Below are 14,280 nucleotides of genomic sequence, written 5' to 3'. Positions count from 1 at the left end.
TAAGAATACTACAAATTTTATATTATTTTAACCTAATTGGGAACTGAGATGATTTTAAACTGGGCTTCAGTCCTTCTGATGCCAGGTTTACTTCTGATTTACTTTTGTCTGAGATGTAACCCTTTAGGGATCTCAACCTAAAGCCTATAGGAATTACCAAGGGCCTCCTCCTTATCTTTGAGTCAGAAGAAAACTCTGCTCAATTCCTCATACTCTCAAGCCTTGCCCTTTTAGAATCAGAAACACTACAAAAATAACGAAATGTCTGTAGGAACAAAGCAGCACCGAAATGCTGGGCTCACTTCCCTAGATTTCTTTCTTATAGTCTAGGCCCTGTAAAACTTATTTGAAGGTACTCCAATGCTTTCAAATATATGTTGTTGAAGTTTTTTGGTTGTTCTCCAAGGTAAGGTTCATCAAAAGTTTCTAGTCTGACAACAACAGAAGTAAAATGGATGAAACAAAAACTTGCTAGATTATGAGCTCCTCAAATAAGATCCCTGAACTCTAAATTTTCTATCTTCTATGCTTAGCACACTGCCTGGCACACAACTGTTGTTCAATTTACTGATGAATCCATCAAATGAAGAATAATTCTCAGCAAGTAAGGAAAAGAAAAAAGAGGGCAGTAATACAAGCAACAGAAAACATACAATTGGCCCTCCATATCTGCAAAAGGTTCCACATTTGTAGCTCCAACCGACCACATATCAAAAATATTTAAGAGAAAAAAATACAAAAAAAAATAAACTTAGTATAGCAACTATTTACATAACATTTACAGTGTATTAAGTATAAGAAACTGAGAGATGATCTAAAGTATACTGGAGAATGTGCATAGGTTATGGGCAAACACCATGCCATTTTACATAAGGGACTTGAGCATCTGTGGATTTTGGTATTCTTCAGCAGGGGGTCCTGAAACCAATCCTCTGTGGATACCCAGGGATGGCTGTACTTTCAAATATCAGAAACCTCTTTGGGTCTCTTAGTCTACATTATAATCTCTACCACTACCTTGATTCAGTTCAGAATCACTCACCCATTCTACAGTCATGTGCCACACAAAGACATTTCAGTCAAGGACCAACTGCATATACAACAGGGATCCCTAATCTCACAAAAAATTCATATTGTCTACTGACGTTTTGATCCTGACCCTGTGTAGGCCTATGCTAATATGCTATGGTAATATGTATGTACACATGCTAATATGTATGTACGTGTCTTTGCTTTTAACAAAAAAGTTTTTAAAGTTTTAAAAAAATTCAATAGAAAAAGGGCTTATAATTATATAAAAACATTTTTGTACAGCTGTACAATGTGTTTGTGTTTTAAATTGCTACTACAAAGTCAAAAAGTTAAAAAAGTTTATAAAGTAAAAACATTACAGTAGGCTCAGGTTATTATTACAAAAAAATTAATAAATTTAGTGTAACTTAAGTGTACAGTGTTTATAAAGTCTAAGTAGTGTGTGTACAGTAATGTCCTAGGCCTTTATCACCACTCACTCAACATCTCACCCAGAGTAACTTCCAGTCCTGCAAGCTCTAATCATGGTAGGTGCCCTATGTAACTGTACCATTTTTTATCTTTTATATTGTATTTTTACTGTATCTTTTCTATGTTTAGATACATTTAGATACACAAATACTTACCATTGTGTTACAATTGCCTACAATATTCAGTGTAGCATGCTGTACAGGTTTGTGGCCTAGGAGCAACAGGCTATATCATATAGCCTAGGTGTGTAGGAGGCTATACCACCTAGGTTTGTGTAAATACAGGATGATGTTCATATAACAGCAAAATCACCCAATGATGCATTTCTCAGAACATATCCTCATCATTAAGTGACACATGACAGTACTTCAACTAGTTCATAGATTTTTCTCCTTCTTTCCAGTTCACTGCTCTTCAGTCCAATTCAAGTCCTCTGCTAAATATACTTCAAATAGCTTCTCATTGTTTGAAAAATTCTAATCTTCCCTGCATGACATATAAGTCCACTGTTTTAAGTACAATGTGTATAATGTTACCTTTGCCTAAAATATCTTTTCCCATTGACAATCTAGTGAGCTCCAGCTCACTATTTGAAACTATATGCCAGAATCAACACTGGAAAATTTTTGCAGCCTTTCAGGTAGTTCCAATCAACCTCATCCTTTGTGTAACTACTTTACCTTATATCTGATTATAGCATTTACATCCTGCATGGCAATTATTACATCTCTTTCCCATCCTATATGCCTATGTACTCCTTTTGGACAAAATTTAGAACCAAACCACAGTCATCATATTGAAGATTTTTCCTACAAATGTACCTGTGATACTGTATCTTCTTTTTAAAAATTTTAACCTTAACTGATTTTATACTCAACTGAACTTAACAAGTAATCACTGAGTACCCATTTCATACTAGTTACCAATGAGGTACATATAAATAAGACACTTAACAAGATTCTGATCCATAATTGCACCACATTGCCCAAAACGTTGATATTCAGGGTAGCAAGTAAATAAGAATCACCCATCTTCCAAGGAGTTTTGAACACATTTTCCATAAACTCTAAGGTTTTTTATTTTTATATATAATACGTTTATGGTCAAGGCATTTCTTCTGGCTCTCTGTCTAATCTAGACTTCTAGAAAAGAATAATTTCAGTTTACAATAAAGAATGCTTGTCTTTTTCAAAAGCAATTTAACCAATGTTCTGTTTAATGATCCACAGAGCAACTGATGTTCTGCTCTGTAAAATATAGAACCCAGAAAACAAAATGCATTCCCTCACCCTTCTAACATATGTACTTATTTGCAAGAGATAAAGAATATTAACTTAATATGATTTATGTAAGAGTCTTGGACTGAATCAAGAGACATGGATGGCAATCCCAGCTTAGCTTTTGATTAAAAGAAAATATTATAGAGCCAGAGTGTTAAGGTTTGAATACTGGCTTTAGACAACATCTGAAAAACTAGAATAAAAACAGTGTTGACTGATAAGTAACACTACATAACTCATAAGTGTTAGCTAACATTATAACAAATAATATTATCTTTCCAAAGCTCTAGGGTAGCATCTAGCTAAAAAGTTATATGTTTAAAACTTTAAGCATTCATCAAGCTGGCCAGGACTAATATTGTCATGCTATTGTTAACCAGCCAGTATGTCCTTTAAGCAAAATAGAGGCACTTTTTTAAAAAGCTAAGACAGCAACAAGATCCAATGATGGGAGACTTGATGATATAAAGATCTTTTCTCCCTCTTTTCTGTAGACCTGCTAGCTGTTATGGTGTTTCTGTTCATTCTCTATTCTTAACCATTTCCCTTGAGTTCAGTTTGATGAAACCTGTGTCTGCCTATGTCCTCATACACAAATTCTGGGGTACAATGTAAACCTATTACTGATTTCAACCTCAGTTTGGAGAAAAAGTCCACATTTTGTTTGACCCTCCCTTTACCCTAATAATTCTCATGGAAACTGAAAGCCCACTCTTTTTTTTTGAGATGGAGTCTCAACTCAGTCGCCCAGGCTGGAGTAGAGTGCCACAATCTCGGCTCACTGCAACCTCCACCTCCCACATTCAGGTGATTCTCCTGCCTCGGCCTCCTTAGTAGCTAGGATTACAGGCTCCTGCCACCACACACGGCTAATTTTTGTATTTTTAGTAGAGACGGGGTTTCACCATGTTGGTCAGCCTGGTCTCAAACTCCTGACCTCGTCCGTCCATCTCGACCTCCTAAAATGCTGAGATTACAGGTGTGAGCCACCACTCCCAGCCAAAAGCACACTCTTTTTATACTAACTTAATCAATCTTGAGATTCTCATAAGAAATATCTAGTTACCCATCTTGGTCTCTCCATACCTAGTTTCTTTGTATCTACACTCTGTATTGACTTAAGATTCTGTTAAGCTCCTCTATCCCATCCTAGAACTAAGAGACCAAAGCAATCAAACAAGCATACAGTTGGCCCTCCATATCCTCGAGGGATTGGTTCCAGGACTCCCCGTGGATACCAAATCCACAGATGCTCAAGTCTCTTACATAAATGGCTTAGTACAGTCAGCCCTCTGTATATGCAGGTTTGTATCAGTAGTTTTGTATCAGCCACGGGTTGAATGCTTGGATGTAAAACCCAAAGATAAGGAGGACCGACTGACTGTACTTAGCATTACACACAGTGACCATGTAGCAATTAAAAATCAACACCATTGTTTCCAAACCCGTGTGAAAGAAAAAGAAAAAAGAAAAAAAAAAAAATCAACACCAGCAATAAAAACAAAACAAAACAAACACACACATCTTTTTAATCAATGGTTCATTCAAGGCCAGGAGTGGTAGTTCCTGACTGTAATCCCAGCACTTTGGGAGGTCAAGGTGGGAGGATTGCTTGAGCCTAAGAGTTTGAGACCATTCTGGGCAACATAGTGACACCTTGTCTCTACAAAAAATAAAAACAAAAATTAGCTGAGTGTGGTGATGTGCACCTGTGGTCCCAGCTCTTAAGTGGCTGAGGTCGGGGGACTGCTTGAGCCCCAGAGGTCGACACAGTGAGCCAAGATCACGCCACTGTACTTCAGCTTGGGCGACAGAGCAAGAAGACCCATCTCTAAAAAAACAGACTCCCCTGCAAAAACAACAAAGGTGCAATTAAATAAGCATATATAGGCAATCTTGAGACGGTCTCATTCTGTTGCCCAGTCTGGCGTGCAGTGGCTCAAACACAGCTCACTGCAACCTACACCTCCCAGGCTCAGGTGATCCTCCCACCTGGGTCTCCTGAGTAGCTGGGACTACTGGCATGCAATACCACATCTGGTTAATTTTTATATTTTTTGTAGAGACAGGGTTTCGCCATGCTGCCCAGGCTGGTCTCTAACTCCTGGGCTCAAGAGATCCACCCACCTTGGCCTCCCAAAATGCTGGGATTGTCAGTGTGAGCCACCGCACCCAGCCAGCAAATCTATTTAAGGGACTATAAAACCTCTGTCATCTGCTTACAATGATATGTGGACCACAATATTTCTATTGAAAGACAAGATTTAGGCCGGGCACAGTGGCTCATGCCTATAATCCCAGCACTTTGGGAGGCTGAGGCGGGCAGATCACGAGGTCAGGAGATCGAGACCATCCTGGCTAACACAGTGAAACCCCATCTCTACTAAAACTACAAAAAAATTAGCCAGGCATGGTGGCAGGCACCTGTAGTCCCAGCTACTCAGGGAGGCTGAGCCAGGAGAATGGCATGAACCTGCGAGGCAGAGATTGCAATGAGCCGAGATTGGGCCACTGCACTCCAGCCTGGGTGACAGAGCGAGACTCAGTCAAAAAAAAAAAAAAGACAAGATTTAAAATGCTTATTATGTGCTCTCCATTCTTTTAGTAAAATATTACAACTGATATTATGATAAACAATTGAAGCTACCAGACTACTCTGTTGTACCTCACATTTCTAACCCCATCAGTTGAGTTTACATATACAAAGAGGCAACAGTATTTGTTCCCAAGCCAATTTACTTCGGTTATTTTTGTTTGTAAAGGCACGTTTCAATATTTAATAGAAACACTATGTAAATCAATAAAATGTGTGAAAAAATAAAGTGAATTATTATGAATATGACTCAAAGATAATGTGTGCTGGGGGGACAAGTGTATACATATTTAGGTACTCACTTGTTCCAATTTAAAGATATGCTGATTAAAGTAGTGCTGTAAACGTTCATTAGCAAAATTAATACAGAACTGTTCAAAGCTGTTACTTTCATAATCTTCAAACCCAAAAATATCAAGAACACCAATGGACAATGTCTGTAAAACAAGAGAAAGTTGTGATTAAAAGTAATGTTTAAATTTATTTAATGAATAATATCCACAACATAAGTAACAAAATGCTCAGTTCCTCTAAAGCAGTGCTCAGGGGATTGTGTTTGGCCAGTATTGAAAACATATCATGAATTAAAAGTATTTTAGTTATCTTTATCTTACTTTTATCCTAAGTAAAAAAAATATTCAAACTGTTAATACATATAATCTATAGATTACAGAAATGTGTGAAGCAAGGTTAGTGGCCTGTTATCTTAAGAAACCTCAGAAATTCCTAATATCTAAAAGGGAATGGAAAAAAACAGAGTGTGAGGAAATCAAAAGGTTATTTTAATGAAGGATCAAGAGAGGTAGGTTACTCCTGGCTATACCAAGAGGACAATGCAATTGTTCCTATTTTGACTTCTACATCCCAATAAATAGAATTCTTTATTAAGAACCAAACTAGTATATTTTATCAGCCTCATGAAGACTGAGTGAAACTAGATGTCAGAACATATGGTTTCTTTTTTATTTTTGAGACGGAGTCTCGATCTGTCGCCCAGGCTGGAATACAGTGACGTGATCTCAGTTCACTGTAACCTCTGCCACCGGGGTTCATGCGATTCTCCTGCCTCAGCCTCACTAGCAGCTGGGTTTACCAAGGCATGCACCACCATTCCTGGCTAATTTTTTGTATTTTTGGTAGAGACGGGTTTCACCATGTTGGCCAGTCTGGTATCAAACTCTTGAGTGCAGGTGATCCACCCGCCTTGGCCTCCCAAAGTGCTGGGATTACAGGCGTGAGCCACTGCACCCTGCCAGAACATATGGTTTCGTAAAGTTAAAAATATTAAAAAAAAAGTATGAGGTTTAAAATGTTGAATAATGCTAAAAGGATTATAACAAAAGACAGCAATCCCTGCCTCATCATCAAGGTCTGCTCCCTAAAGTCAACCACATTCAAATCTTTCAGCTGTTTGGTAGAATACAGAACATAAATGCTTATTCTTCTATTTCACTTCTAGGAATAATCTAACTTCTTACTGTGGATTTGGCTCTAATACCTGCATATAAACACTTTTCTCACCAACCCAACCCATTCTGGAAATACAGTTGTATGACAATTTTGGTTAAATGAAAATAATTTTTCTCCACTGGTGCTAAGAGATACAATGGGCAAACTGATACAATGAATGAAAAATAGTAAGATTTTTTTTAAAAGCCTGTACTAAGAGTATTTTGTTTAATTCTGCTAAGTCTAGGCCCTTAAAAAAATTAAAATAATGCCCTTCAAAAATAAATCAATTTGATAAATTAGATTACAATTTAAATTAATTTTTATGACTGTGAGTTTACCTGAAGAGTGAAAAATTAATATAAGAGCAATTTCACATTTAAGGCAATAGGATTAAATTTAAAAGATGACATTTTTAATCAGTCTGACAAGGTGGACTAGTCCATGAAGGCTGCCCAGAAAATACAACTACATGTGAAATGATTAAATACCTATAATCTGCCATATTAAAAATACAGTTAGAAAAAGTCTAAACATAAAAAAATTATAATTATAAAAATATAAGAATAAATATTTTATAATCTTGGACTAGAAGAGGCCTTCCTCTGTAAGTAAAATACATATACAAAATGCAAAACTAAAAACAAGAAAAATGACAGAACTGCAAAAAAAATTACAACATAAAATCATAAAAACAGATAGTATAAATCTAAAAAGTAAATAAGAGAGAAAATAATTGCAATATATATCAAACTATAGGCTTCTACAAATATCCACAATAAATGCCTTCTAAAAGGAGTAGGCCAGGCATGGTGGCTCACGCCTGTAATCCCAGCACTTTGGGAGGCCAAGGAGGGCAGGTCACTTGAGGTCAGGTGTTCGAGACCAGCCTGGCCAACATGGTGAAACCCGTCTCGACTAAAAATACAAAAATTAGCCAGGCATTGTGGCACGCGCCTGTAATCCCAGGTACTTGGGAGACTGAGGCAGGAGAATCACTTGAACCCTGGAGACGGAGGTTGCAATGAGCCAAGATCATACCATTGTACTCCAGCTGGGGTAAAAAGAGACACTGTCTCAAAAATAAAATAAAATTAAAAATAAAAAGGAGTATCAAAAAGACAAAATAAAAAACAAAAATAACACAAAGATATTTTAAAAATACAGAGAAGAAATAAAATAGAGAAAACATGAGGTGATGCTGAACTTTTATCAATAAAAATAATGCAATAAAATGAAACCATTCCCCTTATCAGATTAGGAGATGTAACTACCGATAACATCCAATGTGGGTAAAGGTGTAGGGGATCAGGTGCTTTCACACACTGCTGCTGGAAATGTACAGTCTTTTTTGGAAAGTGTCAAATTTTTAAAATGTATCTATCCTTAAACTCAGCAATCAGCAGGGCACGGTGGCTCACGCCTATAATCACAGCACTTTGGGAGACCAAAGCAGATAAATCACCTGAGGTCAAGAGTTCAAGACCAGCCTGGCCAACATGGTGAGACCCTGTCTCTACTAAAAATACAAAAATGAGCTGGGTGTGGTGGTGGGCACCCATAATCCCAGCTACTCAGGAGGCTGAGGCAGGAGAATCGCTTGAACCAGAGGTTGTAGCGAGATCATGCCACTGCACTCCAGCCTGGGTGAGAGCAAGACACCGTCTCAAAAAAAAAAAAAAAACAGCAATCCCACTTTGATAATTTTATGTTAGAGAAATGTATACACAGGTAAGTAAAAGAATATTTGTTATAGCATTGTTCACAACAATAAAACAAACAATCTATTTTTAATGGATGGATTTATGGTACACATCTTACTATATAACATTTTTTTAAATAGCCAGGTCCAGATATATAATGAGACAGAAAATATTTCAAGAGATTCTAGGTAAAAAAAATACATATATTTATGTTTGAAAGAATACAGAGAGCATGATTCTATTTACATTTTTTAAAGCAACTCTGAATATACACGTTTGGGAGGTAAGAACACGTAAGAAAAAAGGTCTGGAAAGACACACAGAACAATTCTTCTGAACAGGGTAATAAATAACAAATAAAAGCGATTTCTTACTTATTACTCTATATAATTCTGTGTTTTTAAATTTCATGTATTAACCAGTTTATTAAAATAGCTTTCAGGGAAAAACATATTATAATCCAATATATCATTACCTTGGTATTATGCTCCAAATCTTTACTATTCAGAAGTGCATGATTAATTCGAAAAACTATCCAGTCAAACAGGGCACTATATAGAGACTTAGCCATGGAGTTCCTCACTGTCACAGCCTGAAAAACAAAAGGATTACAAGTGCATGTAGAATTGACAATGATATGATTAAGATACTATGACAAAGTTTTTTGCTCCCATTCAAGAAAGAAACTTACTATCCTGAATTAGAAACTAATTTTTCTCTCAAAATAAAAAATCTATAACTGAAGTTTTTTGTTTGTTTGTTTTTGAGAGTTTGGCTCTCATGGCCCAGGCTGGAATGCAATGGCGCAATCTCGGCTCACGGCAGCCTCCGCCTCCTGGGTTCAAGTGATTCTACTGCCTCAGCTTCCCAAGTAGCTGGGATTACAGGCATGCACCACCACGCCTGGCTAATTTCATATTTTTAGTAGAAACGGAGTTTCTCCATGTTGGTCAGGCTGGTCTCAAATTCCTGACCTCAGGTGATTCGCCCGTCTCGGCCTCCCAAACTGCTGGGATTACAGGCGTGAGCCACCGCACCCAGCCAATTGAAGTTTTCCACATGTACTCATTCAATTAGTCCCACTCAGAGAATCTAGGTTAAAACTGCCATTAAAGATAAGAGGAACAAAATGTAGGTCACTCAGTTCAAAACATGTTTACTAAAAATTGGGATATATATTCCCCTAGGAAAGAAGGTATAATTGGAAGTTTACAAACAAATGACTGCCAGTTAAAGTAGGTAAGAGTATTCTAGGCAGAGGAATAAATCTGTTAGGAAAAAGCCATTATTTTCTGTGGAATCCTAACCACTCTCTTAAAACATACACTAATACAACCACAATTACATTGGTAGTTGTCTTCAGCTTGTCACCCATAGAAACTTCCAGAATTACTCCATCCTCAAAGACAGAAACAATTCCTTCATTACGTAGTTACAAAATTTATTTTTTCCTCACCCTAAGCTTTCTAAGTTTATAAAAATTCTCTATACTATCTGCTCTATTTTCCTGTAAGTCTGAAATTGTTCTAAAAAACCAAAGAATTTCACCATTTAGAAAGCATAAATTTACAAAAAAAAAAAAAAAGGGAGTAGGGTATGGCACATGTCTTACAGAATTGAGTCTTAGCACTTAGAAGAATATAAATCCTAGTAATTTACATATTTTTATCTAGGGGCTTATTCTGAAGCTTGTATATTCAGGCATATATTTATAACTCTATTTTGAAGTATAAAGAAAACAGAGAGTAATGATTAAGAACTAGACTATCTTCCAATTCCAGTTTTTCTACTTATTCTAGCTGCATAATTGTGACTAAGTTACTTAACCTCTTAGGCTACTGGTTATACATCTGTAAAACGAAGGTAATACTACAACCCACCACATAGGTGATGAATTAATTTCTGAATACTGAAGGAAAAAAAAAGCTTCAAGTTCCTAGACCAAAAAATAACTGCCTACATAGCATAAAGAAGACTGGTACCAAATTCTCTATCTTCAACACTAGAAACCTGTATTATTTTTTATTGTTGTGGAGTTTTAGAATATTTTTAATCTGCAAATGGTTGAATCCTTGGATGTGGAATCTGAGCATCAGGTGAACCAACTATCAAGAAAACCAATGGCAGAATGAAAATATAACAGAATACCACTGTATTTTTTCCCCAGAAAGAAAAGAAAAAAAAAGATAATCTGATAAAATTCAGGAAAAGTACAATATTTTAAAACTAAATCAACAAATATAAGACATAGAATAAGCATATAAACATTATCACAATAAACTTTATGAACGGGTTGAATTTTTTAGTTAAAAGACCTTCAGACAAAGATAAAAACTAAATTCTAACTACAGTATTTATGGTTTACATAATGTACCGTTTTCACAAAATACCATAGTCATAGAATGCAGATAGGCCAATACAATACCTATTTGTTCACTTTGTAACTGCAAATTTTATACTTCCAGCCCTTTTCTCTGAAATGCATGTCTGTCTTTCATAGCTTAACCTCAATAAACCCAAATATCAAGTAATATTTTCCCACCCAAACAAGATCTCATTTAGTGTTTCCTATCTCATTGAAGGGTATCAATATTCTTACAGCTGTGTAAACCAGAAATGTAGGACTCATCCTTGACACTTCCTTTGTTTGCCTTGCTTCCCATTATTCAAGTCATTACTAGGTCCTGTTGATTTAATCAAATTTTTTTCTTTTTAGATCCATACATTTCTCCCTATCAATATGTCACCATTCTACAAAGCAAATATCATTCTCACTACTGCAGCCTCTGAACTCATCTCTCTACATCCACCCCTGCCTTCTGTGTTTGACCAAAACCCAAGATAGCCCACAAGATTCCCTGGGGGTACAAGTTCTATATAATTCCCTCCTTGTAAGTGTAGGCAGAACTGTAAATACGATGGATTTCACTGCCATATGAACCTGATGTTACATGATAAAAATGAAGAGATTTTAAAGATATAAAAACCCAAACCAGTTTATTTTTTAATCAAAGGGAGGTCATCCCAGACTTATGACCCATGGAAACTGTCAAGATATTAAGTCTGTATTATATTAAGTTGCTAAGTTGCTTACATAGCTGTAAAAAACTAATACATTCCTCCAAATGATTCTAAACACGTCTGCCAGAGTGCTCCTTTAAAAAAAAAAAATTAAGATTTTTTTTCTTAAAACACTTTTTAAGAGTTTTGCATTACCCTTCAGATAAAATAAACTGTTTAGTACCATTCCCCATAGTACCCCTAATGCTTTGCACATTTCTAGGCACAAAAAGAGAGTTTTTATATATTTATTAAAGAAATAATAGCCGGGCGTGGTGGCTCACGCCTGTAATCCCAGCACTTTGGAATGCCAAGGCAAGCATCACAAGGTCAGGAGTTCAAGATCAGCCTGACTAACATGGTGAAACCCCCGTCTCTACTAAAAATACCAAAAATTAGCTGGGCATGGTGGCGGGCACCTGTAATCCCAGCTACTCGGGAGGCTGAAGCAGGAGAATCACTTGAACCCAAGAGGCAGAGGTTGCAGTGAGCGAGATCACACCACTGCACTCCAGCCAAGGTAACAGTGCGAGACTCGTCTCAAAAAAAAGAAATAAATACACCAAACAAATATAAATAAAAACAAAGCAGGGAATACAAAATAATCTCAGAAGGTTACATTCAAAGTTAAAAATGAAAATAGATACTAAAAAAAATTTTGTAATGAAAAAGGTGGTGTGGTCATTAGAGAAACGCAAATCAAAACCACGATGAGATACCATCTCACGCGAGTCACAATGGCTATTGTTAAAAAGTCAAAAAACAACAGATGCTGGTAAGGTTGCGGATAAAACGAAACATTTATACACTGTTGGAGGAAGTGTAAATTAGTTCAACCATCGGGGAAGACAGTGTGGCAATTCCTCAAGAACCTAAAAGCAAAACTACTATTCAACCCAGTAATCCAATTACTGGGCATATATCCAAAGGAATAGAAATCATTCTATCATAAAGACACATCCATGCATATGCTCACTGCAGCACTATTCACAACAGCAAAGACATGGAATCAACCTAAATGCTCATCAATGACACACTGGATAAATAAATGTGGTACTTATACACCGTGGAATACAACACAGCATAAATAAGAAGAAAACCACGTCCTTTGCAGGAATATGGATGAAGCTGGAGGCCATTATCCACTGCAAACTAACGCAGGAACAGAAAACCAAACACAGCATGTTCTCACTTCTAAGTGGAAACTAAATGATGAGAACACACGGAGACATAAAGGGGGTGACAGAGAGTGGGAGGAGGGAGAGGATCAGGAAAAGTAACTAATGGGTAGTAGGCTTAATACCTGGGTGACGAAATAATCTCTACAACAAACCCCCATGACACAAGTTTACCTATATAACAAACCTGCACTATAACCCTGAACTTAAAAGTTAAATTTTTTTAAAAAAAGAAAAAGGTAGTGAAAGAAAATGTAAAAAGCAATGAATCTTTATTTCATATAAAAGAAATATAAAACTCTTAAAGATTTGGCTTTCTTATCGTTTAGAAAGAAGCTCTCACAGTGGAAGACTATAATATGACATAAGAAGAAATGTGGACTTGGAGACACAAAAGGTGAGATAAATGGATCAATGTCAAGCTTACAAAACATTCTCTAGAATTCAATTACAATTTCCTCACCTCTGCCTTCTAATCTTCTAATTTCATATTCCTGTCCAATTTTTATAATTATTGTCCAAATTTTATAATTATAATTTGACGTCATCACTTTCATAAAATTACTCCATAAAGTAGTGGCTTTTCAATAATTTTCCTACCCCTATAGATCTGAGTGGTATAATAGCAGCAACAAGTATCCCTAGGAGCCTCAGTATACAGACGATATTTAAAGTGTTGGGACTGGGTAAGATAACCTCAATGAAGAATACAGAGAAGAAGAAACAAAGACTGTGTCCTAGGGCACTCCACCTTTTAGAGATAAAGAAAAAAGAAAAGACAAGCAGAAAGAACTGCAAACAAGTAGCCAACAATGAAAAGGTTAATCAAAAAAGTGTGATATGCTAGAAGAAACTGTCTCAAGAAGAATAATTAATTGGGTCAAATACTGCTCATTTATAATTCTACCTACCATCTATCTACCCCACATTAGTAATATGAAAATTGGAAATGATGAAGAGGTTAAGATCCTTGGAGAAAAATGCAAGCCTATTTCTCACAATCACATTCAAATTTAAGTTCCTAAATCAATGGAAAATTCACAATCAAATTTAAAGGCCTAGAAAATATTTCAATCAAAACTTTTTGCCATTGTCATTTTCATGCTGTTAAGAGAAAACCCAAACTTCAAACCTAAACTTCTAACAATGTCCAGAATGCTTTCATTTCAAAGAAAATCATCATACCTCTGCCAACTTGTATGGCAAAATAAGCTTTTCTCCCACTGTCACCGTCTTCCTTGTAACTAATGCTTCAAATAGCATCTCTTCTTTAACCTATAAAACAGAAAAGTAAACTCAATATGTAAGATTTATGACAATGGGTTGAATTATCTTTTGAAAAAGCCAAATAGGAGAAAAGCTTAATGAGATTAGCAATTATATAGCAGAGAAAAAAGTCAATACACTGGGCAATTTTAATACTGGCCAAAATGGAATTTAAGTGTCCCACTCAAAAGACAAATGGGTTTTTTCAAGTTAAAGTTTGCTTTCTGATCATAACAGAGAAACATGTT

General features: G+C 36.2%; 1 protein-coding gene across 5 annotated transcripts in view; it reads right to left on the bottom strand.

Annotated features, from left to right (window-relative positions):
* The window catches only part of MYO9A (myosin IXA), a 300,363-nt gene that overhangs the window by 158,651 nt on the left and 127,432 nt on the right, over positions 1 to 14,280 (bottom strand). For all 5 annotated transcript variants that reach the window (XM_055277888.2, XM_055277886.2, XM_063638792.1 and 2 more), the window contains exons 9-11: positions 13,952 to 14,041; positions 9,004 to 9,120; positions 5,679 to 5,813 (exon numbers count right to left, since the gene is read on the bottom strand). In XM_055277888.2, coding sequence (XP_055133863.1) covers positions 5,679 to 5,813; positions 9,004 to 9,120; positions 13,952 to 14,041 — 342 coding nt within the window. The remainder of the gene's footprint in view (positions 1 to 5,678; positions 5,814 to 9,003; positions 9,121 to 13,951; positions 14,042 to 14,280) is intronic.

Source organism: Symphalangus syndactylus, chromosome 5, assembly GCF_028878055.3.
Source record: "Symphalangus syndactylus isolate Jambi chromosome 5, NHGRI_mSymSyn1-v2.1_pri, whole genome shotgun sequence".
Taxonomy (NCBI): Eukaryota; Metazoa; Chordata; class Mammalia; order Primates; family Hylobatidae; genus Symphalangus; species Symphalangus syndactylus.
This window is presented reverse-complemented; position numbering and strand designations above follow the sequence as displayed.